Here is a 22,805-nt window from a genome sequence, read left to right on the forward strand (position 1 = left end):
TTGCATATCGCACTACGGCAGCCGCAGAGCCCGTAGTGTAAGGTTCCCAGATAGCGATTCCCGCAGGGGACAGGGATTCCGTAAGAGCTTAATCTGGGGAATGTAAGAGGCTAAGAGCTCCGTCGATCCCCACCCTCTGCAAACCTCTAGGGCTGATTTATGTAGGTACCTTCCTGCCTTGCACATGCATCTTCAAGGACACGAACGGAACATGCAATTGCATCCCTTATTTCAATTATCTACATGGTATTTGGTACTGTAGAATAGAAGGAGCGCCCTTCCATGGTCATTTGTTATTTATTGCCTTCCAAGATTGTGTCGTTCTAGATCTATTTCATCATACATATCAATGATCATTTTAAAAATGATAAGCCAAGTCATGTCAACGTACATCATCCTGCAGTATGAGCGAACAGCAAGACTACAACACTGTCGCCAACGCTAGAGATGCCACACAGGATACGCAAGGACGCACCGTCATTTCCAAGATTGAAAGCATTCTAGAAGATATTATCGATGCGCTTAGCGAGAATCGAATACTCACCATTCCTCTACGCAGTCGCCGGTCGGGCAACGAGAACTTGATTCGATTTCCAGCAAACACAGGTGCCGAAGTAAAGAGATTCAGTAGGTTCACCTCGTGTATTGCACCTATTTTTGTGTGTCCTATATTCACTCACAGTTCCGCTTTCTACTCTCAAGCGTGTCTTCTTCAGATTCTTCATATGTGCCACGAGGCGCTGGTCTCCGGTCACGTCATTACAAAGAGGTCTATTATCCTGCATCATTCTATTCCCAGGACTAACCGCTAAACATCATCAGAAATATATACTACCAGAATCCAGACCTTTTCGGAAACCAACCATACGTAGACAACTTAGTCGACGATGTCGCCTTCACGTTCGGAGTTGGTAGAGATGTGCTAAACATTGTACGAGTTCCGTGGATGATACCCTTAGAGTCTAATATCAACTACCAAAACAGGTTGCCGCCTACAAAGGCCTTGTCGCAGGAAACATCACTATCAGGTTGAAGAGTAATTCTGTATTGGATTGCAGTTCCGATCATAATGTGAGATCTCACGGTTCAAGGGGAAACCACATAATTACTTAGGTGACTAATATGATACCGCAAGGGTATCTTGATTCCACATGCCGAAACCATCCATCAAATTGATATCGGTGAGGCCAAATGGGTCATGGTCATCGAAAAGGAGGTGAGCCCTTCTGGCATCTAACCCTCGGGATGAATGGATCTTATAGCTTCACCAGGCCACCTTCCGTGGACTGGCTGCGTCCCGATATTATGAAACGTCAGCTGCCGGAGCGGGGCTTCTGATCACAGTAAGACCTCATCCACGACCTCTGTGACCAAACGATTTCGGTCTTCACTGATGGTTTCTCTAGGGCAAAGGTTATCCTGATCTCGTCACACGGCAGTTCCTTCACCTTCTCGATTCTGCCTTTCCCCAAGTGCCTATTCATGCGCTCGTGGACTTTGATCCCAGCGGCATTGACATTATGCTCACGTACAAGCATGGGAGTCGTAGTCTCAGCCACGAAGAGAATATCACAACACCCAGGCTTTCGTGGCTTGGACCCAAAGGTTGCCATATTCTAGGCCATACTAATCAGCGCCCTTCAGTAGGGAACCACTCTCAGACACACCAATCCTTCGATTTTACCCCACCATCTAATCGAGAGATGTTAATACCTCCACCATCTGTGCCAGTCTCATCAGCAAATCCAGTCCAAGTCTTATCTAATCTCACTGCCTTTGATCGACGTAAGGCGACAAATCTTTTGAGTAGGCTGATTAAGGAAAACAACGAGATGACGGACACAAATATGGCTGAAAATGGACTAGTATGTGAGTTGCAGCTAATGCTAATGTTAAACCTCAAGGCCGAGATTCAAGCTGTAGATGATGCTGGCGACCTGACTGGCTGGTTGGACGAGAAACTTTCGGATGGACAATACTGATCGATCAAGTGAGTCGCATAAATATGGTATCCAGCGCTACTTCTTGATTGTAATACCCTATACCTCTACTTAAGTTGATAAATGAGTTCACAATCAATAACATTGACTAGGTAAGTATTGTGACCTTAGGAAAGAAGTTATTAATTTTTGCTGTCACGTGATCTTTTGCAATTCACCGTGCTAGCGTATGCATAATTTTCAACAGTGCCATCATAAAAAATACTTCGATATTTTTAGAATTTCAGAATTTCTGAGTCCCAAATCGATTTTCACCTCCGACGCTATTAATCTACTTAGGGAGTCATATATCCTCGTCAGATTCACAAAGCTATCCTTAAACTTCCCCCGGAAACCATTTGTGCCTGAGAAAAGGAACAACAAATTCCTCCCATCCATCCTACTAATTTAATCCGTCACTCACGACTAAAGCACGGACCAAGCCAGGGTTTTGCCAAGTCAAGATAGAGAGATCCAGTTTACAATAAAGGAGTAAGGGGAACTGTAGGGAGATAAGCAGAAAATGGCACCGAAGTTGTCAGAAGATGAGATCGATGATCTCATCTACCTGGCCAGGATTGGCGACGACACTGAGCTCACGGAGATGGTCCAAGAGCTCACTAACCGTGAGGCTGCCACACCTGCCGAGATCTTAGAGGCTGCCAGAGACGACAGCAAGGCAACTTGCTTGCACATGGCATCAGCGAATGGGCACGCAAGTAAGTCCTACCAGTTCATTTCTACTTGCTCTCCATATCTCATATATACCCCATTCATTCTATGCTCATAAGCTTAGGATGGAGGATTCTAAGATTGGACATTCAATCAAGAGGAGATTGCATATGTTGTAATCCGTACCCCATATTCGATCTATATTGCAACCTCAACTCTTCACTGACGGGGACATTCGCTGACACGTCCAACATAGAAACCGTCACATCAATACTATCACACTTTCCTCCTCCCAAAACGTCAAAAGCAGCAATTACTCAGGCGTCGTCTACAGAAGATAGTTCGCCCTCAACAGACGTGTCAACAGAAACCTCGTATGTCAACCTCCAGAACTCGTTTGGAAACACAGCCCTACATTGGGCATGCCTAGGTGGCCATCTAGATGTCGTGAAGCTATTACTGTCAAGGGGCGCCTCACCCACAGCGGCCAATGACAAGGATCAAATCCCACTAGACCTAGCGGCTTTCAACAACCATATGCATGTCGTGGAGTATTTTTTGTCTCAAAGCAAGGACATCGAAGGGGATAACGCAAAGGAAGGCGGGCTTGAGAAAGGTACACAGAATGTGCGGATGGAAGACGAGAGCCATGGTGGAGAAGAAGTTGGTTCTAAGGTAGAGCCAGGCGGTTAGATTCAGGTTACATCATTAAAGCTAAATAATAACCATCAACGGATTACCATATGACTACTCACCCTCGTGCCATGGCTATTCGGAATGCATACCCTTACTCAAATTGACATTACCAAGAACAGATTTCTAGTCATCAGCAGAACGGGAAAAGAACTACTGCCTATATGACCACGGAGTTATATACTAAAGGATATTTCCAGGCTGGTGAGGTACAAAAGAAGAAACATAATACCCAAAGATACCCCAAAATCCGCAGCCAGATATTTAAACCAACATCGTGTGAGGGTCTCCTCCAAATGACAGAAGTTGCAGCTGTTTCAGCCAAACACACAATGTAGTTAGAGAGGAAGAATCGAATTTCTTGTCTCATCATGTTCCTCTGGAGGACTAGGTGGACGAGTCCATGGCATACCCCTGAGAAAAGAAAAATCCACAACGCTCTCAAGCTCTTCTTGGCAGACGTTTGCCACCAACATTCTGTTCCTCGCCAATACTGAAAGCGGGGCATATAAGCGATGATGGTCTCAACATGTAACTTGTGCCAGAAAATGCCCCAAAATCGACGGAGTGAGTATGCTTCGGCAATGCTACCAAACAAGCACGGCCAATCTGAAGGCGCGTCCCACCGTAGAATAGATACAAACAAAACAGAAAATACATCATAAGCCAAGTTGATAATACAATAATCACTCAAGATCCAGTGGAACGATATAATTGCCCGTAGAAAGAGGTCTCGAGAACCCATGGGAGGCAAGAGGCTTTGCTTCGCAGGGGCAAAGTCTTCGATGCTGATTCCGAGCTTGAGGATAGACCCGAAGGCTAATGATGTAATAGAGCGATTTATAAACCATAGAATTAGGATTCTCATTACTCTTGTGGTGGCAAAGAGCACGCGAGTGGTTGTTACTCCATTCTCCATATGAGGCGTAACATCTCTCTTAGTGAATGGCAACCGGCGGAAATTGCTCCATGCCCAGAATGTTTCTCTTAGATCATCCTTCAAACATGTTGGGGGTTTGCCAACGACTTTTTCCTGGGTGAATAGAGTAGTGAAGGCATGTAGGCCGGTCGTGATAGCGAATAACACCCAGATTTCCGAATAGGGGCTTGGAATCAAGCTGTCCCCAATTATACTTCTTATCGTACTAAAGAGATGAAGAACGCCTAAGACATATCGAAGATAACCGGGAGGCTCTCTGATGGCGAAGTAGAAGAGCAAAGCCGCTAAAAGAAACCAGAAAGCCGAGAAAAGCATGACGAGCTGTGATATGGTTGATGGTGAGGCACGTTCTCCTAGTCACCTTGCTATGATTGGATGTCGTCCATATCGAATATAAGATGATGTTTTGAGGGATATATATGCCGAATATTAGGTAGTTTCATAACCTCTTGTTGCATTGCTTAGAGAATGCTAACATATCGATGTCGTAATATCAGGAACTGATCCGATGCATCGAGAGGATGCAAACTCGATCAGACGCCCATTAATAATCATAATCACCATACCTCTAACATGAACGGCGCTTAGATATAAAATATTACTTCAAGATATTTCCTTGTTGGTAGTACACGCCGTCTTGCTGGGACCTTCGCGGACACAGGGGATCCCAACCAGCAGGGTCTCAATGCGCTCAACGAAATCTAATATTTAAAGTGCGTCTATATCTTTAGATAAAGCAAACGGCGTATCAATATAGGTAATCAAAAACCCATCTGTGGGCTTAGATGATTCTGCGACGCTTTCGAGTTATCCGTTACCCCTTACGACGTGATTAGGTAACCTAAGTGAGATGGTCTATTAGACAGCAAACAAGATATAATAAAATCATATAAACCATACACCTAACTCGTTTACTGTAACATACACTAAATAGGAATTATATATCGGGCTTGGCAATTGCGGATTGAAAAGCCTTTCTTAGGCGATGAATTTGATGTAATTACTTACCGACTCAATACGTGTATATAAGAGTGAGCCTGGATACCTTCATGGGACTTCCATCACATACCTATTCTCAACTTGACAGCCCAATCCAACAAATTCTCTAAGTTCGTTCGCTCATATACACATCTTCCAATCCAAAATAAAGAAATATCAATTCAAAGCTCACCATGTCAGTTCTTGACTTGATCATCCAAGCAATTGTTGATGTTATTGACGGCGCTACGGCCTCAAATGGCAAGAGAGAGATCCCACTGATTGCAGGTCCTATGGGCGCACGCAACATCATCGACACTGAGTCTGTACCACGCGTTGACCTTGCGAAGCGAATCAATCTCGACGCGGGACCTTGTGGCGTTCCCCAGTATAACTTCGATCTTTGCGGCAAGTCGCTTCACGGCGTCACTATCAAGAGTTCAACTCCAGGGCAAGGAGGTAAGTTCTCTTGCAATAGAACATGATCTATTGGCTTTCACGAGACTTATATTCTTCCCAGAGGCCCAGTATGACAATGTCCCGCCTACCTGCATGGTTCTCTCTACAGTTCTGGCAGGGAATTGCGACATGAGCGAGGGTCCTTACCCAATCCCCTGCGGCGCCGCTTGTCTATTATATACTGGAGTAAAGGACGGGGATCTAGATAAACTCAACAAGGCGCTTGGGGTAGTATCAAACCCATAGGGATTTTTCTCCTTTTCTCTCCTTTTTCATCTGGTTTAGGTTGTTACCGCAGGCTGCACAGGATAGGTTTAAGGGTGATTATGGAGGATCAATCTGTCGAGAGAATCGGGGTTGGTGTCTGGTGATATGTTCAATGGTAATATTGGACAAGTGTAGTTTTCCATTTCAGATAATTAAGGAAAATGAATTTCACCCCTGAGATGATCGAACTTCGAAACAGGGATTGGAGTAATTCGGCTGGGCGGTAAATGTGGGGCGGTTTGTGTAACTTGAATTACTAAGGTAATGTTAGTGCATCGGCATTAATCAATAAAACCGAGAGATCTCCGAGCTTGTCAGCGCCTGAACCTATTAAATTCTTCTGTTTTACATCAAATATCTCACTGAAGAACATCCAGCAGCCACTCAAATCGACCGGAGGCTTTTCAAGCCACATACAAAATAATGTCGGACCCAACGTTCGACTCCAAAACCGCAGCGTTCTTGGAGTGGTTCAAGTCCTGGCCGGGTGCAACTTTTCACTCGGATATCACGATTGAGGATCTCCGCAAGACGGGAGCCGGAAGAGGAATCGGTGCGGCACAATCAAGATCAAAATACACGTAATAACATTGGTTACTAATCAATGTTGTTTTTATCTTAGTTGCTACCGCGGACATCCCTGAGGACACAGTGCTGTTTAATATTCCCAGGACATCAATCATTAACACGCAGACTTCCGATCTCCCTAAACGCATACCCCAAGTCTTCGAGACGACAGGCTTGGAGGATGCCGACAATGAGGCAGACGAGGATGGGAGTGAGACTAGCGGGCCTCCCGATAACTGGATCTCACTTATTCTTATCATGATTTACGAGTACCTCCAGGGAGATAAGTCACGATGGAAGCCTTACTTCGACGTGCTTCCCACTCAATTTGAGACGTTGATGTATTGGTCGGAGCAGGATCTCCAGGAATTGCAGGCCAGCGCGGTGGTCGGCAAGATTGGTAAGAACGAGGCCGACGAGATGTTTCGTACTAGAGTGCTGCCTGTGATAGAGGAACATGCAGATGTCTTCTATCCAGATGGATCACAAAGGCTTAGTGAACAGCAACTCTTGAACCTCAGCCACCAAATGGGCAGTACTATCATGAGTTACGCGTTTGATTTGGAGAATGATGACGAGGAAAATGACCCGGAAAACGACGACGAGTGGGTGGAGGATAAGGAGGGCTCCCTTATGATGGGTATGGTCCCGATGGCGGATATTCTGAATGCTGACGCTGAATTCAACGTGAGTATATTCCGCATTATCGTTTCGCAGAACAGACGTTGACTGTCTATAGGCTCATGTTAATCATGGCGAAGACAGTTTATCTGTCACGACACTCCGGCCAATTCCGGCTGGCACAGAAATACTTAATTACTACGGACCTCTCGGCAATGGGGAGTTGCTCAGACGCTACGGGTATGTAACAAGTCGCCATGCTCGGTATGATGTTGCGGAGATATCCTGGGACTTGATATTATCTGTATTAAAAGATACCATCAAAGTGGACGAAGCGATCTGGGGTAAAGCGGTCAATGAGCTCGACTTGGAAGAGATTGAAGATGCTTTTGTTATTGAACGAGATTCAGGGGAGCCGGATTCTACAGGCCAGCTTCGCGAAGAAGCCCCTCTTAAGGAAATCCCCGCGGATCTAACGGAACAACTCCACGCGATACTTAAGGCGATCAGGAAGGTCAGCCCAACGACAATCCCAAACAAAGACACGCGAGATGAGATCGCATTAGTAGCCATGCATCGCGCCCTCGAGTTAAGATTAGCCCAATACCCGACAAGCCAGGCCTTCGACTTCAACTTATTGTCCAATGATAAGGTTTTCGGTCGGCAGAAGATGGCCTTGGCTGTGCGATGGGGCGAGAAAGCGCTGCTGCAAGAAGCGATCAACTTTGTGCTGGAGAAGCTGTCAAAGGTCAAGTCAAAAACCGATCACGAAAGTGAACCATACGCGAAAAGACAAAGGACGAGATGAAGTCGTGATCATACCATCTACACGAATCTAATGCAGGTCGGGATTGTGGTTTCCGCCGTGTTCTTCCGAACTATGGTTCACCACGTGGTGTGCCAGCCTGATGGCCTGACATCTGGCACAGCGTGCCAATTAATTAGGTGGTGCAGGTAGCGTCGATATTTCACCCCCAAATTGATATACTGTGGTTGCGAGTCGCAGTTGGGGCGTCGATCACAACTGGTATTTTCCGACGGACCTATCACGTTTTCTAGCCGTGCGATTTTAAAGATGGGCGGATGTGTGAAGATGCAAGGACTAGGATTGAAAATAAGGTGCAGCTCAGAAATAGACAGTTTTAGCTTAGATGTTAAATTTAGGCCTCGCGGCAATCACACTTCTAGTTCCTGAGGCTGCATGCCAAAGAGGAGTTCGGAATATCTAGATTGATGACTCTTAACTTCGTAACCCCAACCATGGTCCTTGGAACCATTTCCTAAACAGTCATCGTCCAGCCTTATGCTTATCTTCCCAATAGCACGTGTATTTTCCACGTCGTCTATTGTATGCAATTGTCCAAACTAAAATTTACCTACAACACCTAACATTTTCCCTGGTTCCCGTCTATTCCTATTCCTTACCTACACCCGCCCTACACCATACACCGTATACCATACAATTCGGCATACACAAGCAAGGGATGGGTGACATTCGTCTATTCCAACGACCGACAACCTGGCACAGCTGTGTGATGTAGATCAAAGCCTCGCCTCAACACGAGAGTAGGTAAAGGACTAGGTGATTTCTTATTTTCACCGACCTTTTCTTTCATGATCTTTTCCCCCCATTCGTCTGAAACTTTAATATCTAATCAAGTTACACGTAGGTTTCGTACTCACGGAGCCGTTCAACCGTGGAATGGTCGAATGATCTTCCCCGCTTGGCACTACTCGTATCGCATCACTGTTACATTCTTCCATCGTACTACATAGTGAATAGTGACTTGCCCTCGAAACTATTGAGCAAGATGGCATACCTGTGGCAATCCATCGTCATTTCGCTCTTCGCTCTTCTGGCCGCGATCGTTGCCATACTTCTGTAAGTGGTTGTCGAAATTACCGCCAATTCTTTTCAATATATATGGGACGAAGCTTATTGACTGTCACACCTAAGTAGATGCGCTCGTTGGGGTGTATGGGATTGCCTGTGTTTCTATCCAAACCAATGGTTTGGCACGAGCGGAAGACGATTTCCGAAGACGATTCAACAGGCGTTAACACAACTGGAGGGTGTGACCGAGAAGAGAACCCGTCGTAACTCACAGACAGAGGCAGAAGAAGCGGAATGGTGAGATCTCTCCTTAGTTCTTTTTATATGTGTCTCATGATACTGACTGGGAAGACAGCCCAATATGTCTTGGACCCCTTTATCCCAGAGAAGCCCGTACATCTACATCGGTGGAGGAAGATAAAGTGGACCTAGAGGCTGGCCACGGGATAACAAGAACGCATACGACGACCACCGAAGTGACGACGGTGGAAAGCAAGGACCAATCCGTACAGCCTATCAACGACGACGTCCTGAAGATGAAGCGATGCACTCACCTCTTTCACGCTCGCTGTCTGGCTACATGGTTCCTACGCAAGAAGTACAGCTGCCCCGTATGCCGAACGCCATACTATCAGGTGGTCGAAGATGACGACTTCGTGGAGGGTTATCCAACGCCACCTCCGATGCCGATTGTCGGGTTCTGGTAATTCGTCATTATACAGCGTACCTAACCAACACGCTGTGGCTGTCCACCAGCATATGAAGCTGTGTGAGCATTACCAAAGAACCTGCTATAATTTACTCATTGAAGAAAGCATACGAAAAGAATAATCCGGAGTAGGCTAGGTATCGAGAGGCTCAGAAGTGGATTACTGAAGGAAAAGGAACAGGGAAAAGGAAAAGGCGTTTAGGACAAGGCATCGCAAGGAGTGGGCGTTTAATGAGGAGAACTTCTCGAATGACCCGTTTCGCGCCAACACACATGATACCCCAAATGTAGCTACTTGCTTGAATGAGACCACAATGAATTTTTTGGAGATGATTATTGACTGGAATAGGTGTGAAGTTGATTGATGTTGAAGTCTAGCGAGAGACGGTTGCAGTTATCAGTGTTATTCCTCAGAGCATCGGATCCCAGGTGGGGTATAGAAGCCACCCACGTGATCCCTTAGGTCCCTTGCAGCCACTACGGGTCTCATTTAAAGTTAGCTTCTCCACATCTTGATCGGCCTTAAATGATATGATTTCATCGATTGCCTCGCGTTTTTCGAGATGACCTCACGTACATCATTCCTGAGGATCGGGAAGAAAATTCTAGTACCATTCCATTGGATTTAACCCATCATCGTAGGGAATGGTCCGGTCAGCTGCTACACGTGTAACACCAGCAGAAGCTTTTCGAACTCGATTAGCCTCCAAACGGAGCAAAACTTCCCGTGCGCCTCGTGCTTTGGATACCTACTAAGCTTCGATTCATGACGCGCGCACCTCGTCTCTATGGATCTGAATCTAGTGATCAAGGTCCGACAGGGAGAACTCTTACTCCCTACGTGAGGGAAGTACCTAGTGGAATTTTAGGTTGCAGACTTCCTCTTCTTTCATGCTTTCATAGATACCTAGGTAATGATCTCATCCGTGGCTTTTCTCGTCTTTCATTTGCGAATGCCAAAGTTGCATCTGCATACTTTCTACAACCAACTCCTTAACATCTGATTGATCAACGCCTCCAAAAGTTAAGTCAGGCTTGCAATATCTTTTATAATTTCATACCCACCATCCAAAGTTTGTATGTTGATCTCCTTTCGACGTCTGATTCGCTACCCAAAGGCCGAATCAAGACGTGCTCTCGGTTCCTTTGCTCCAGGATCAAATTATATACCTACGGGCTCCCGGACACATCCCCTGGTTACTTGCACGATGGTTCCAAAACGAAAGAGGTCAGCTGTAGCTCCGCAGCAGGACATCCAGCCAGAATTACCAGAACGCCCTAATGCTACCCCAAGGCGATCGGGGCGTATTGTCAAGAAACCGAGCGAGGTATCACAATCCGATGCCTATCCGTCCAACAAGGAAGCTCTCCGCGCAGCGTCGAGTCAGACCAGGGGCAAGAAAAAACAGATGTTGAGTCAAGGAGAAGACGTATACGGGGCTATAGATGGCCTTCGTGAGATGGAAGATAATTTCCGCGATGCTGTAAAACGACAGAAGCTGGCACTGGATGAAAGTTCATTATGTGGTACTTTAAATACGACAGATGAGGATGCCCCCTTTATGCCGAGGCCTATTAAAGCCAACCCAGACACCGTTCTTACGAAATCCGAGAAGAAACTATTAAAGGAGAGGGCTGCGGTGAAGAATGAAATTAACGAGACTGGACTTGAGAATGGAGCCCACGAAGACAGGGAAGAAGGTGATGCAGAAGAGCCCGACGCCAATGCTTTCAAGCAAGAGGGCTCAAGGCCGCCTCCTGTTAATAGTGATTATCTACCCTTGCCGTGGAAGGGTAGAATTGGTTATGTGAATCTCCCTGGGCGTGATGATCCTTGATGTACAGACATAACGTACGATTCTAACACAACCTAGGCCTGCCTTAACACCTACCTTCGACAATCGAACCCTCCTGTGTTTAGTTCAAGAACCTGCCGAATATCGTCTATCTTAGATCATCGTCACCCTCTTCGAGATCCATCTCAACCTGAACACCCAACTAAAAACCGGCCGGACAAGGACGAACCAGCCGATGTAGCCAGGGGTAAGAAATATGTCGAAGCCCTCGGTCTCGCAAATGCACGTGATATTGTCAAGATGGTACGTTGGAATGATAAGTATGGTATTAAATTCATGCGCCTCAGTTCGGAGATGTTCCCCTTTGCCAGCCATGAAGAGTATGGCTATAAGCTGGCACCTTTTGCTTCTGAAGCGCTCGCGGAAGCTGGGAGAGTCGCGGGTGAGCTTGGTCACAGGCTAACAACTCACCCTGGACAAGTAAGTCAACACACCAAATATTTGGGGAGGAATCCTGCTAACGTACTCTCAGTTTACCCAACTAGGATCGCCTCGGAAAGAAGTCGTGAGAAACGCAATTCGCGATCTTGAATATCACGATGAGATGCTTACTCTTCTACGTTTGCCTGAACAACCCAACAAGGACGCTGTTATGATCCTACATATGGGCGGAGTCTTTGGGGACAAGGAGGCTACCCTTGATCGGTTTAGGGAAAATTATGCAGGGCTATCACCAGGGATCAAGGCGAGGCTTGTGTTGGAGAATGACGATGTATCGTGGACGGTGCATGACCTACTCCCGATTTGCGAGGAATTAAATATTCCACTCGTTCTTGATTTCCACCATCACAATATTATGTTCGACAAAGACAAAATTCGTGAAGGAACCAAAGACATTGTGGAGCTTTACCCGCGAATCAAGGCGACTTGGGATAGAAAAGGTATTACGCAAAAGATGCATTATAGCGAGCCTTGCTCTGAAGCCATCACCCCTCGGCAGAGACGAAAACATCGACCTCGAGTCATGACTCTGCCTCCGTGCGCAAATGACATGGACCTTATGATCGAAGCGAAGGATAAAGAGCAGGCCGTGTTCGATCTAATGCGAAATTTCAAGTTGCCGGGATGGGATCGCTTCAACGACGTGATCCCATACGAGCGGGAGGATGATAATAGACCTCCTCCTAAAGTGCCCAAGAAGAAACAGCGTAAAAACAAAAATGCGGATGAAAATGGCGAAGACGGTGAGCCGGAAGAGGAGGCTAAGCCGCTGCCCGTGATCCCGGAGTCGGAAGTAGGGATGGGCGGCCCTGATAACCGGGTCTATTGGCCCCTCGGCATGGAGGAATGGCTCCGCCCGAAGAAAAGGGAGGTCAAGAACAGCAAAAGTAAAGGTGACGAAATCGGAGACGACTAACCTGCCTAACCTCCGATTTAAAGAAACGCATGTTGGGTTACATATGCCCGCAGCACATTCCTCGGACCGTGCCACTGCATAAACTGGGCAACAGCTTATCAGCGCTGAAGTTATATTCGTTTAGTATTATGCTGCGGTGTTTGATGCTCCGCAACCATGTTGTTAGACTAGGTACTCAGGTAGCATATGGAGGTGGCTTCGCATTCTCGCAAATGTATGGCAGGCTTATCTCGACAAATTGTTTAGTTCTATAAATAGATGATCTAATCTTCGTATCGGATGTTATGCGCGCGTCTGACTATTGCTGACTGCTGCTTAGCCCATGCGGAACGTTAATTCAAGGTAGCTGAGACTCAGATATCATCGCCCAGATGAGCTGACTCAGCGTGAAGTTGTATGTCCTATATTGTCGGGATATGCTAGGGATATCGGTATACTTATCAACTTGACAGCATGAACGCGCTTTTCTTATGACAATTCTTCGGTATAGCTGATGTGGATGACTTTGTACCTGTTATCTCGGGATGATAATGGAATAGATACTGCCTAGGTGGTCGGTGTCGGAACCATGCCCGACCAGAGTTTCACGACGTAAGGGTCTGGTACCCTACGTACAGCTTGCGTCCTGTCCTGGCACCGTCCCCTTCTTCGCTAGATGCCGTCCTTGCCAGCGAATCAGAAGCGGCCAATACCGACGTGGACATATCTTGTGAAGTAATGGGAATGGCCCCATAAGGAGGACCCTGAGAAAATGGGTAGGGTATGTTTTGAGGCGCCGATGAAGAACAAGTGCCTATCTCTAGAGTGGTTTTCACAACGTCCCTTGGCTTTTGTATGTGCTAATACGGCTGTATAGAGGCGTTTATTTACCAGCCGTGCTACCGGCCTTAGAGTTGTCGCTCTTAACCAGAAACAGATGTTGGTTAGGACGGGAGATATACTCTCGGATACCAACCGAGCGATATCAGATATAGCAATGCAGATCTAAGATAGGTGATACCCCAGCCCGGCGATAGCGCCATATTGACTGGATATGATGAAGCGGTCGAAAGGAGGGTGATGCGCTACCTACCTAGACGAGAGCTCGTGGTGCTACTAGATTATCGTTCTCTATAGCCTGTTCTAGATTGTGAAATAGGGGTATGTGACAGCAAGTTCAACATGTCAATTATCTAATGCCAATTCACTATATTACCAGCTCATCAAATACCTAATCTAAACCAAGACTAGGTAGGTAAAGGTGTTTCCCTCTTGCAAGTAGCTGAGCTGGGACTCGAAATTGCAGCCGTATCTCTTGTCTAGTAGTACATACCATACCACGCACGTCTCGACCTTAATGATCTCACCGCTGGAAGCACTAACCGCTGGAAAATGTTTGCATGCAGTGCAACCGACGACCCGAGATAACAGATTATGCTAAGGCCGATGGCGACAGAATAATCTCGATCATGATGTGTCAAGTCTCAGAGCTAATGCCTTGTTGTAACAGTGCCCCTGAACTATCGCTGGTAAGCCAGTTAACAAATCCACTTACCAAGTTTAGGCGATAGGTGTCCATCGACACACCACCGACGACCGATGGACGGGTTGATATCACAACTTTTCTCAAGCCTCAAAAAATTTCCGGATAAGCATGTGCTTGCAGCCATCGTTCTTACTCGCCACGTAGCCATGCCCGCCTTGCATTCTATTTCCGCCCATTTGTCCATGCTACGTGGATTCACGTACTAATCTTACGACGCGGCGCCAATTCAGGGGTTCAATTATATGACGAACAGGTGCGCTAATTTATGTGCGTCGTCAAGATAAACAATCAACACATTGGGCCCTGATATCCAATGCCCGATTGATTCTTTTTAAGTAGGGGAGGCTAAGCTCCGAGCGTGTAGAGCGGCAGAGGAAGAAAAAAAAACCTGAAATAAGAGCTCGTTAGGGCGATGGTAAAATCCCCATTAGGGAACGAGGAATTGGGTAGACAGAGCTCCCGTATTACCGGCTCAATGGAAGGGTCTTTGTCGCCTATAGACAAACAAGGCAGTTCGCGGATTGGCGCATGCTACGTATGCGTATACGTCAAGACATCAGTAGTGAAGGAATTGAATAATACCAGGAGTTTTTCGGATATTGCTCAGTGACATTGACAATAACATAGATCGAGGGTTCGGTGGAAACGGACCCGAATTATCTTTGGCAAGGAATCGAATAGTCGACGATATCCGAGAAAGAGTCGCAGTTCGCATAATAGGAGAATACTGCGTAGGTGGGATCAAATAGGAGAGAATGCGACTTATTGTAGCGACTAAAACCCCGTTGTCAGGTTGGCGACATCGACCCACGACCCACGGGGGAAACCGCGGAAGGAAAACAAAGGTATCATGAGGTCACTTGGAGACGGCCGAAGCAGAAAATGATGTCAGGTTTACCCATTTTAAAGGTGTTTCGGGAAACGTCCATGGATCTTGAGAGAAGCTCGAGCCAGAATATGAACAGGGCTTCTATATGTCGCAAGGGCTGAACGGGTCAAGGGGTGCAAATTTCTACCGAACACAAGGTACAAATACTTATCATGAAAGATCGAATACCTAACGTTTTAATGTAGAAGAATACGCAGAAGATGTATCTAGAAGTTCAAGGATTGAATGACGATTTTAAGTTCTTACGAGATGGTGGGATGATCATTTACTTGGCTTGTCACTCCGCAGAAAGAGGCTCGTGCTTCAGGAAGCTTGCAGGCTTGTAGGTACCGAATACCTACATCTTCAGTAATTGAAGTGGAAGAATATGTACCCAGGTACCTACTTATCCCACACTGCCACCACCCTGCACCTTCTATAACTAGCAGGGCCAAAAAGGCTAGAGGGCAGTGAGGGCTATTAATACAACTTCGACTGTGACTTTGACTGCATTTACCAGTGCGATGTAAGTACCTAATGTCCAGGTTGTACAAGTACGACAGTGAGTAATGATAGAGTTGGGCTATCGTCACTAGCCTCTCGACCTCCAAAACCTAACTTACCTAATTGACTCTTTCAAACATTGAAGCGACAAGATCGTCAATTTATCTCATCTCATCCCTACTCTTTCAGCTCGCACAAGTCCATCCCTCGTCGCCATCTTATTCAGCTTCAACTTTTTATACTAGCTTTTCTCTGCCTTTCATAGGTAGATTCAACCCGATATCCTTGTGTCACCCCCTCCATCAAATCACAAAGTCTCCCCACCAAGTGAGACATATAGACACACGACATAGTTGACAACACCACTACCAAGATCGCGAAGTGCCACACCGATACATACAGCTAAGCGTGGAAATACAACATACATACATAGCCTTCCATCCCGAAAATATCCTTGAAGCAGCTTGAAGGAGAAAAGCCACCATACATAGCCGACGGTACTTCGTACATCCACACTTTATATGCTATACCAACCATAAATCAACATTCCCATCTGGACGCAAGCCTTACGGTGCAATCAGCATCATCGCTAAAGATCAGCATACCCAGCCATTCGCCATCAAATCACAAGCACACCAGCAGAACCAGAGACACCGGCGGTACCAGAGGCCAAAAGAACCCACTAATTTCCCTGCAGGGTCCCAGCTTCTTCCCCGCGCTCATCCGACTATTTCCAACCTTGACCTCCACAAATCTGCCAGCCCGCCAACTCGTATTCCCTACTATTAACCTTCTACTGTTATTACTACTGTATTTCGGATTTGTACTATTTTATCGCCATTGTCTCGAGTTGTTTTCGATTCTTCCGCTCCCATTATTCATCGTCAGGCCCTTTTAATTAATCGACTATTTTACTTCCCAAACGATTACCAAGCCATCTCGTGAAGACTCAAAATGGCGACCGTGGAGATGAGCCCCAAGTCCACCCATATTCCTTCGGGACATGAGGTTAAGCGCCCTAGAGGTACGTCATATTTTGCCATCTACTTTTGCGTCTCGTGTTCCCTCTTGCATCTGCAGCTTCGTTATCGATCAACACTGTGCTAATTGATCCACCGTCTCATAGGCATTTTAAAAAACTCATACACCAAATCGCCACCTCCCGAGTCCCCGATTAAGGAGCAAGACTTGTCGGAGAAGGAGCTTACCATCATCAACACACAAACAAACGCCGGCCATCGACGTTCTTCTAGTGCCGCCAGCCGTGCCCCAGGCTCACGTCGCCAATCGACACGCGCCACCTCTTACGATCCCAGCCACGCACTCGATAACAATCAGCGCTTGAAGTGGGATGAGGCGAACCTCTACTTGACAGAGCAGGAGCGCACTGCTACCATGAAGATTACTGAGCCGAAGACTCCCTACGCTCGTCACTATGAGCCGTCGGAAGATGAGGACGATGAGATGCTTGATGGTGAAAACTCGCGTAAGGAGGAGATTACCGAGCTATCTCTTGGAGAACCCGAAGAGGATGTCCCCGAAGGAGAATTTGGGATCGGGCGCAAACAAAGCAAGGTCCATGTTAACGACGAGGACGCAACGCCGATCCATGATGCAGAAAACGAATATATTGGCTTGAGCCCTGAAGAGCGTGAGAAGCACCGCAAGTTCGAGCAGCTACGGAAGAAGCACTACGAAATGAAGGATGTTGCTAAGTTTCTCGGCCATCCCGAGAACCTCGATGAGCTCGAAGATGAAGAAGAGGTGCCGCCGATGCCCACTATCAACGGTGCCATGGTCAAGGCAGGCGACTAGGGAAGCGGGCTACGCAACCCTCCGCAAACGATCTTACTAGGGAAGAGGGTATGCAAACTATGCAGGTGGATACAAGGACGATGACGATATATGGATGCATGCAGGATGGAGTTTAATGGCCGGGTGGAATACCTATTCTTTGATTATCTCGTTGCTAGGGCGCATTAGATGAGTCTGGTGTTGGAGGGCGACCGAGCTACTTCTGTCGGTTTGGGAGAAGATGAATATCGCGGTCAATCACGTATTGTAGTTATATATGCTCTACTGGTACTATAAGGGCTTTGCACCTTAAAGATCAATGATACGATGTCATTCACTTATTCGTGATAGTTTAGTTTGGGGAGTAGGCTGATTGACACGACGTGTAGGAGTAGTACTACGCTCTCGGACCATACATCTTGGAAAAGCTCCGTAACCTTAACAGACAGCATAGGTTCCAATCACATATATACCCAGACAGCTCTATCTGTCTTGCTGTCGACTGATTCAGCAGTCTGGCCCCTAATTCGTTACTATATATATAAATTCCATCGCCCTTCTATAAGCGGTGTTTAGCGATACGGAAATTCTCGTCTAGGTGGCCGTTCATAGCAACCCTTTCCGAGCTAGCTCGACCTTCCTCGCGGCCTCGCCCGGCTTGAAGCCCCCCTTCGACACGCATATCCGGTGGCCCTCGCCCATCTCGAATTTGTCCTCGTTCGCGGGCCACGGGCAGGGGCAGTGGTGCGGGAAGTGTACGCACGCTGTACTCTTGTTAGTTTTGCGATCGATCTAGGTATACCTATACTGCTAGGTTGGGTTGGGTGGGTGGGAATACCGAGAGTGTCCGGACACAGGTAGTTGTCGCAGTGCAGGCGATTGAAGTTGGTCTGGTAGATGGACGAGTCGCTGGGGCCGTTCTGGGGCTGTTGTCGTTGTTGTTGCTGTTGTCCGCCGCCGAACATCTGGTCGAAGAAGCCGAATTGGGCGGAGGCGAGCGTGGTTAGGGAGAGGAGGGCGAGGAGGATTTGGAACGGGCGTGGGAGGGAGGAGGGCATTGTGAGAGGTGTGTTTGTGCGATTTTTATATAGATTGGGAGTAATCGAGTCCTGCATGAAATCTAGGAGAATATATAGCTGTGGTCTATATAACGATTCTAATTATCTAGTAGTGAGGAATTCGGAACAATGAAGAAGATATCAGGATTACAGGCGCGAGTGTAGCTTGAAATCGCAATGCTGGCAACATTTCAAGTCTTATCGTTATCGGTGGGTCTCAACCCGCACCGGGCTTAGATGACTAAGCCGAGATTTTGTGGGGTTTTGCGAACCGAAGCTTTTTAATATCAAAAGCTACATCGAAATTCCTCCCGACAACGATTCGAACGCCAGAAACCGACGTCCACGGCCATGAGGATCGCTCAATTGCAGCAGCCAATAGCGGCTGCTGCTTCCGGCTTAGGAAAAACAGCTACGACAACTACGATACGGCAATTACGCGATGCGTTAGGCCAGCTGAGGATAGGAGCTAGTAATGCGGCGGTTGAGGGTCGAAGACATGCCTCGCATCAGTCCCAGGGAGCGTACAGGTTAAAAGACACGAGCACGATTCCGAAGAAGCTCGGTGCGAAAAAGACTGGTGGTATGTCTACTATGTCCTCTACATATTCTTCCCAACTTTAGATCTCTAGCTCCTAGGACTTGAACAAGACCAAGCATAAACTCGAGGGAAAGGAATAAAATGAAACTAATTCGACAAAACAGATAACTTCGTGATCCCCGGCAACATAATCTTCAAACAGCGCGGCACGAAATGGTTTCCGGGCGAGAACTGCGACATGGGCCGGGACCACACGATCCACGCCACGGCGACGGGGTACGTCAAGTACTACCGCGACCCGGCGAAGCACCCGAAGCGGCAGTACATCGGCGTCGTGTTCAACAAGGAGGACACTTTACCGTACCCGCAGCACGCGATGCGCAAGCGGCGCCTCAACATGGTCGCGGTCCCCCTCGCCCCCCCGCCTCCCCCGCCCGAGCTGTCCGCGTCCGGCATCCCGACGCAGGTCGTGCGCCAGGGCGAGGGCCGCAAGCCGCACCCGCGCGACGAGCGCGTGATGAAGCTGCGCGAGGACCGGTCGTACGCGTACGCCGAGGAGAGCTGGAGGCTCGGCACGCTCGTGCGCACCGAGAAGCGGAAGATGGGGTCCCGAAGGGTGGCTATGCGGCATCGCAGGCGCAAGGCTAAGGCTATTGCTCTGGAGATGAGGGCTGAGAGGGAGGATAAGATTGCCCGCCGTAAGGAGGCGCTGGATGCGCAGCGGAAGGCCCGCGCGAAGAGGATGAGGGAGTATAGGGAGAGGAGGAAGGCTGAGCAGGAGGCGGAGGCTGCGGGACAGGGGAAGGGGGGCGGGGTGCCGCCGGCGGGTGAGTCGGCTCCGGAGCCGCCTAGGGTTGATGCGTAGAGGGAGAGGGATACCTGATACGTACTCCCGAGTGTATCATTATGAAGCTTGGTACATACACACATAGCACCGCTCTACTGAACCGGATCAAGAATGGCTATGCTCAGGACTTGTAAACAATGAAATACTATTATCCATTTACGGCTTTTGGAGTTTGTTGAATGTTGCTGATTATCTAGCATGTTGGTGTTGAGAGCGAAATTCGCTATGGTACGTTGATTCCTTTTCATAAACGCCAATTATGCATCAGACTAATCATTCATGAATCTCGAACCGAGATTGCGTATTGGCAATGTTGGGATGTGCCCGGGTCTCATATTGTCCTGTCCTGAGCATGGGGGGATGCCCACTCTGTTCAACAACAATGCTCTTTTGGAGGTCCCCTAAAATTCCAATCTTAGTCTCTGATCTCTCTGTCCACGCGATCTAGGTGAAGCTTTCGGAATACCTAGGCACGCAGCGCTACCTCCGGATCAGAAACGCCACGAAATCGTACTTCCTCGAGTCTCGACGCGGTCTCAAATTGAGCAAAACTTGTCGGATGTTAAAAACGTCATTAATAATGGGCATATTCTCGCAATAGAAATGTCAGCGTGCGAGGCGGAAAGAATCGAACGACATCGTCGTCGCCGCGTAGCGGCTCAACTTAAGAGGGAGCTGTCAACTTGTATGGCATGCCACGAACATAGAATAAAATGCGACAACGATACACCAGCATGTGGCTATTGTCAATTCAACGGGGAGGAATGCTTATACGCAGACACACTATTAGGCATAGCCCGTCTTTCCTCGAGCAGGAGACGATGTGCACGTCTTGCTACCGGCTCTAACGCAGGGATTGTACTCGACAAAAATGTTGATACTTTAGTGAAGGTTGATTTGGTAAGGGCGGAAAAAAGCGCCTACGAAACGATACTACAATGGCCTTTCCTTCGTGATCTCAACGTCGAAGGCCCTGTCAAGTCGTTCCCCTTGCAAGCTCCTACTATGCAAGGTCTAGCCATCGAGCCACGCGATTGCGCATTTGACCTAGAGCTTCATAATGATATATCAAGCCTATGCGAAACTTTCCTACGCTTCGTTCATGTCAGGAACCCTATCATCGGAATTTCAGAGTTTAGACGGTACGCTCGTGAAGTTGATGAGCATGGGCCGGGCTGGGACGGTCCGGGATGTTTTATAGTGAGTAAAACCTATGTGTTTATTGATAACTTCTAACAGAGTGTCAATCAAGTTGCTTGCGTGTGCACTAGCCAAACTCGGCTTTTATGGCTTTTATGCCGACACCGCAAAACGTCTTATTAGACGATGGTCTTCATTCATCAGGGAAGACATTCTATATAGGAATATAAGAGAGGCCAACGCAGAAAAATTTTTCAACGAGGCTCAACGACGCTTGGGAATACTTCCGAACTCTCTCATCGCAATACAGTGTACCTATCTTGCGGGTCTCTATGAACAATCCGTTATGAGGCCCTTAGATGCTTGGCATAGGTTCCATAGTGCTATCGTCCGTCTTCAAACTTCACACCATTTGTATCCAAACAGCGCCAGCCAGGGGGAGCAAGGAGATGGACGTATCGACCGGTGTTTATATTGGTTATGCATCAAAGCGGAACTGTATGTGTATTAAACCTGACCCAAGGACGAATTTTTACTAATGCAATCTAGTGAACTAAGAGCAGAGCTGCAGTTACCGGTTTTTATAGGGTTCAGTCTGTTTAATTTCAAACACCCCAAGCCTGCCTGGATGATCAAGCAAGAGAGTAGTGCCGCCGAGACTGAATTCCCTCCCACACCTGGTTTGTATGACTACCACGAAGCCGAAATCCGACTTCGTGGTATTATGAACCATGCCATTAACGACCTATACAACCTTCAGCCCTCCGAATGGTTGTCTGAAATAACCAAATGTATCAGGATATGCGCAGCATATAGCGAAGAGCTAGAGTCTTGGTAAGTTTCTATTTGAACCAGCAGGTAATCGAGCGGCTAACTAGGATGCATGTATTCGTAGGCGCGAAGACCTTCACCCTTTACTTAATTTCCCTCCCCCTATTTCGGAAACCTCGATTTTTCCCAACGTCGCAGACAGCATGCTCGCCATCCTCCTACAAGTCAATTACCTCTCTGTCATTGAATTGCTCCATCGGCCATTCATATACTGTATCCTCGAGCGTGGTGAGTATTTAGATGCGACAGATCACCCGCTCATGTTTCCTCTAGCTCGACAATATCTCGACGCAAATAATGCATTGATAAAATTGATCGCTGGTACCTACTTGCATCACGAGAGTACTTGGACCCTCGTGCGACGTTCGTTCGGATGTTCTCTGATCCTGCTTGCTGCCGTGAGATACAATTTTTGCATAGACGACTTTTTGGAGTTACCTGAAGATTGGCGTACAGTTGTATCGATGTCGATGGGGACAATCAAGAGATGGGAGAGGCCTGGAGCTGAAGAGTTTCCATGGATGCGGAGAACTTTGGAGCATCTGCTAGAAGTGGTCGAGAAATGAAGAAGCTGTTTATCTCAAGGCCATATTATTTCTACGCTTTGGGGGAATAGACGGATGTTCTTTGATGGCGCGAGGACCTTGCGTTTAGATTCTTCAGGGAATAGATATGGGGACAGACTATTTGTGAAGATAAGAATAAAGTTGAATTTCATTCCTCGCAACATCTCGCCGCCCCTTTTCCGTCACTCCTAACAGAATA

The 22,805-nt window shown here is 47.4% G+C and overlaps 10 protein-coding genes across 10 annotated transcripts; 9 read left to right on the top strand and 1 right to left on the bottom strand.

Moving 5' to 3' along the window:
* Positions 1-183: 183 nt before the first annotated feature.
* F4807DRAFT_217621 (DNA topoisomerase IV, alpha subunit) lies at positions 184-2,174 on the top strand. Its single transcript, XM_047994014.1, has 7 exons — positions 184-627; positions 703-769; positions 823-931; positions 985-1,071; positions 1,136-1,216; positions 1,272-1,343; positions 1,407-2,174. The coding sequence occupies exons 1-7, from the start codon at positions 405-407 to the stop codon at positions 1,980-1,982; spliced, it is 1,215 nt and encodes a 404-aa protein (XP_047851404.1). The 5' UTR covers positions 184-404; the 3' UTR covers positions 1,983-2,174.
* A 328-nt stretch (positions 2,175-2,502) lies between these two features.
* F4807DRAFT_463283 (ankyrin) lies at positions 2,503-3,344 on the top strand (the record flags this gene model as incomplete). Its single annotated transcript, XM_048001949.1, has 2 exons — positions 2,503-2,698; positions 2,908-3,344. 2 exons carry the CDS (start codon positions 2,503-2,505, stop codon positions 3,342-3,344), a joined length of 633 nt encoding a protein of 210 aa, XP_047851405.1.
* A 2,112-nt stretch (positions 3,345-5,456) lies between these two features.
* Positions 5,457-5,967, top strand: F4807DRAFT_463284 (uncharacterized protein; the record flags this gene model as incomplete). The annotated part of the gene is made up of 2 exons (XM_048001950.1): positions 5,457-5,721; positions 5,783-5,967. The coding sequence occupies 2 exons, from the start codon at positions 5,457-5,459 to the stop codon at positions 5,965-5,967; spliced, it is 450 nt and encodes a 149-aa protein (XP_047851406.1).
* Positions 5,968-6,335: 368 nt separating this feature from the next.
* F4807DRAFT_437583 (SET domain-containing protein) lies at positions 6,336-8,385 on the top strand. The gene is made up of 3 exons (XM_047999051.1): positions 6,336-6,541; positions 6,611-7,242; positions 7,295-8,385. The coding sequence occupies exons 1-3, from the start codon at positions 6,412-6,414 to the stop codon at positions 7,982-7,984; spliced, it is 1,452 nt and encodes a 483-aa protein (XP_047851407.1). The 5' UTR covers positions 6,336-6,411; the 3' UTR covers positions 7,985-8,385.
* Positions 8,386-10,229, top strand: F4807DRAFT_437590 (uncharacterized protein). Its single transcript, XM_047999052.1, has 4 exons — positions 8,386-8,742; positions 8,847-9,058; positions 9,137-9,307; positions 9,366-10,229. Exons 2-4 carry the CDS (start codon positions 8,988-8,990, stop codon positions 9,715-9,717), a joined length of 594 nt encoding a protein of 197 aa, XP_047851408.1. The 5' UTR covers positions 8,386-8,742; positions 8,847-8,987; the 3' UTR covers positions 9,718-10,229.
* A 27-nt stretch (positions 10,230-10,256) lies between these two features.
* On the top strand, positions 10,257-13,205 carry F4807DRAFT_437597 (UV-endonuclease UvdE). Its single transcript, XM_047999053.1, has 3 exons — positions 10,257-11,527; positions 11,594-11,995; positions 12,048-13,205. Exons 1-3 carry the CDS (start codon positions 10,799-10,801, stop codon positions 12,930-12,932), a joined length of 2,016 nt encoding a protein of 671 aa, XP_047851409.1. The 5' UTR covers positions 10,257-10,798; the 3' UTR covers positions 12,933-13,205.
* A 3,578-nt stretch (positions 13,206-16,783) lies between these two features.
* F4807DRAFT_463288 (uncharacterized protein) lies at positions 16,784-17,644 on the top strand (the record flags this gene model as incomplete). The annotated part of the gene is made up of 2 exons (XM_048001951.1): positions 16,784-16,853; positions 16,956-17,644. The coding sequence occupies 2 exons, from the start codon at positions 16,784-16,786 to the stop codon at positions 17,642-17,644; spliced, it is 759 nt and encodes a 252-aa protein (XP_047851410.1).
* A 585-nt stretch (positions 17,645-18,229) lies between these two features.
* On the bottom strand, positions 18,230-18,681 carry F4807DRAFT_463289 (uncharacterized protein; the record flags this gene model as incomplete). The annotated part of the gene is made up of 2 exons (XM_048001952.1): positions 18,230-18,387; positions 18,462-18,681. 2 exons carry the CDS (start codon positions 18,679-18,681, stop codon positions 18,230-18,232), a joined length of 378 nt encoding a protein of 125 aa, XP_047851411.1.
* A 298-nt stretch (positions 18,682-18,979) lies between these two features.
* Positions 18,980-20,289, top strand: F4807DRAFT_437604 (ribosomal L27 protein-domain-containing protein). The gene is made up of 2 exons (XM_047999054.1): positions 18,980-19,264; positions 19,387-20,289. Exons 1-2 carry the CDS (start codon positions 19,033-19,035, stop codon positions 20,085-20,087), a joined length of 933 nt encoding a protein of 310 aa, XP_047851412.1. The 5' UTR covers positions 18,980-19,032; the 3' UTR covers positions 20,088-20,289.
* Positions 20,290-22,764, top strand: F4807DRAFT_437607 (uncharacterized protein). Its single transcript, XM_047999055.1, has 4 exons — positions 20,290-21,269; positions 21,322-21,707; positions 21,759-22,043; positions 22,105-22,764. The coding sequence occupies exons 1-4, from the start codon at positions 20,673-20,675 to the stop codon at positions 22,604-22,606; spliced, it is 1,770 nt and encodes a 589-aa protein (XP_047851413.1). The 5' UTR covers positions 20,290-20,672; the 3' UTR covers positions 22,607-22,764.
* The last annotated feature ends 41 nt before the right edge of the window (positions 22,765-22,805 follow it).

The sequence above is a fragment of the Annulohypoxylon truncatum genome (genome assembly GCF_022578515.1).
Source record: "Annulohypoxylon truncatum strain CBS 140777 unplaced genomic scaffold F4807scaffold_31, whole genome shotgun sequence".
Taxonomy (NCBI): domain Eukaryota; kingdom Fungi; phylum Ascomycota; class Sordariomycetes; order Xylariales; family Hypoxylaceae; genus Annulohypoxylon; species Annulohypoxylon truncatum.

Coding starts and splice junctions, on each gene's coding strand:
- F4807DRAFT_437604 (XM_047999054.1), top strand. CDS start 19,033: ATGAGGATCGCTCAATTGCAGCAGCCAATAGCGGCTGCTGCTTCCGGC. Junction 19,265..19,386: donor CGGTGCGAAAAAGACTGGTG/GTATGTCTACTA, acceptor TCGACAAAACAG/ATAACTTCGTGATCCCCGGC.
- F4807DRAFT_217621 (XM_047994014.1), top strand. CDS start 405: ATGAGCGAACAGCAAGACTACAACACTGTCGCCAACGCTAGAGATGCC. Junction 770..822: donor GGTCACGTCATTACAAAGAG/GTCTATTATCCT, acceptor AAACATCATCAG/AAATATATACTACCAGAATC. Junction 932..984: donor GTAGAGATGTGCTAAACATT/GTACGAGTTCCG, acceptor CTACCAAAACAG/GTTGCCGCCTACAAAGGCCT.
- F4807DRAFT_437597 (XM_047999053.1), top strand. CDS start 10,799: ATGTTGATCTCCTTTCGACGTCTGATTCGCTACCCAAAGGCCGAATCA. Junction 11,528..11,593: donor GGAAGGGTAGAATTGGTTAT/GTGAATCTCCCT, acceptor AACACAACCTAG/GCCTGCCTTAACACCTACCT. Junction 11,996..12,047: donor TAACAACTCACCCTGGACAA/GTAAGTCAACAC, acceptor ACGTACTCTCAG/TTTACCCAACTAGGATCGCC.
- F4807DRAFT_437607 (XM_047999055.1), top strand. CDS start 20,673: ATGTCAGCGTGCGAGGCGGAAAGAATCGAACGACATCGTCGTCGCCGC. Junction 21,708..21,758: donor TTATGCATCAAAGCGGAACT/GTATGTGTATTA, acceptor AATGCAATCTAG/TGAACTAAGAGCAGAGCTGC. Junction 22,044..22,104: donor AGCGAAGAGCTAGAGTCTTG/GTAAGTTTCTAT, acceptor ATGTATTCGTAG/GCGCGAAGACCTTCACCCTT.
- F4807DRAFT_437583 (XM_047999051.1), top strand. CDS start 6,412: ATGTCGGACCCAACGTTCGACTCCAAAACCGCAGCGTTCTTGGAGTGG. Junction 6,542..6,610: donor GGGAGCCGGAAGAGGAATCG/GTGCGGCACAAT, acceptor TTTTTATCTTAG/TTGCTACCGCGGACATCCCT. Junction 7,243..7,294: donor ATGCTGACGCTGAATTCAAC/GTGAGTATATTC, acceptor GACTGTCTATAG/GCTCATGTTAATCATGGCGA.
- F4807DRAFT_437590 (XM_047999052.1), top strand. CDS start 8,988: ATGGCATACCTGTGGCAATCCATCGTCATTTCGCTCTTCGCTCTTCTG. Junction 9,059..9,136: donor GCGATCGTTGCCATACTTCT/GTAAGTGGTTGT, acceptor ACACCTAAGTAG/ATGCGCTCGTTGGGGTGTAT. Junction 9,308..9,365: donor GAGGCAGAAGAAGCGGAATG/GTGAGATCTCTC, acceptor CTGGGAAGACAG/CCCAATATGTCTTGGACCCC.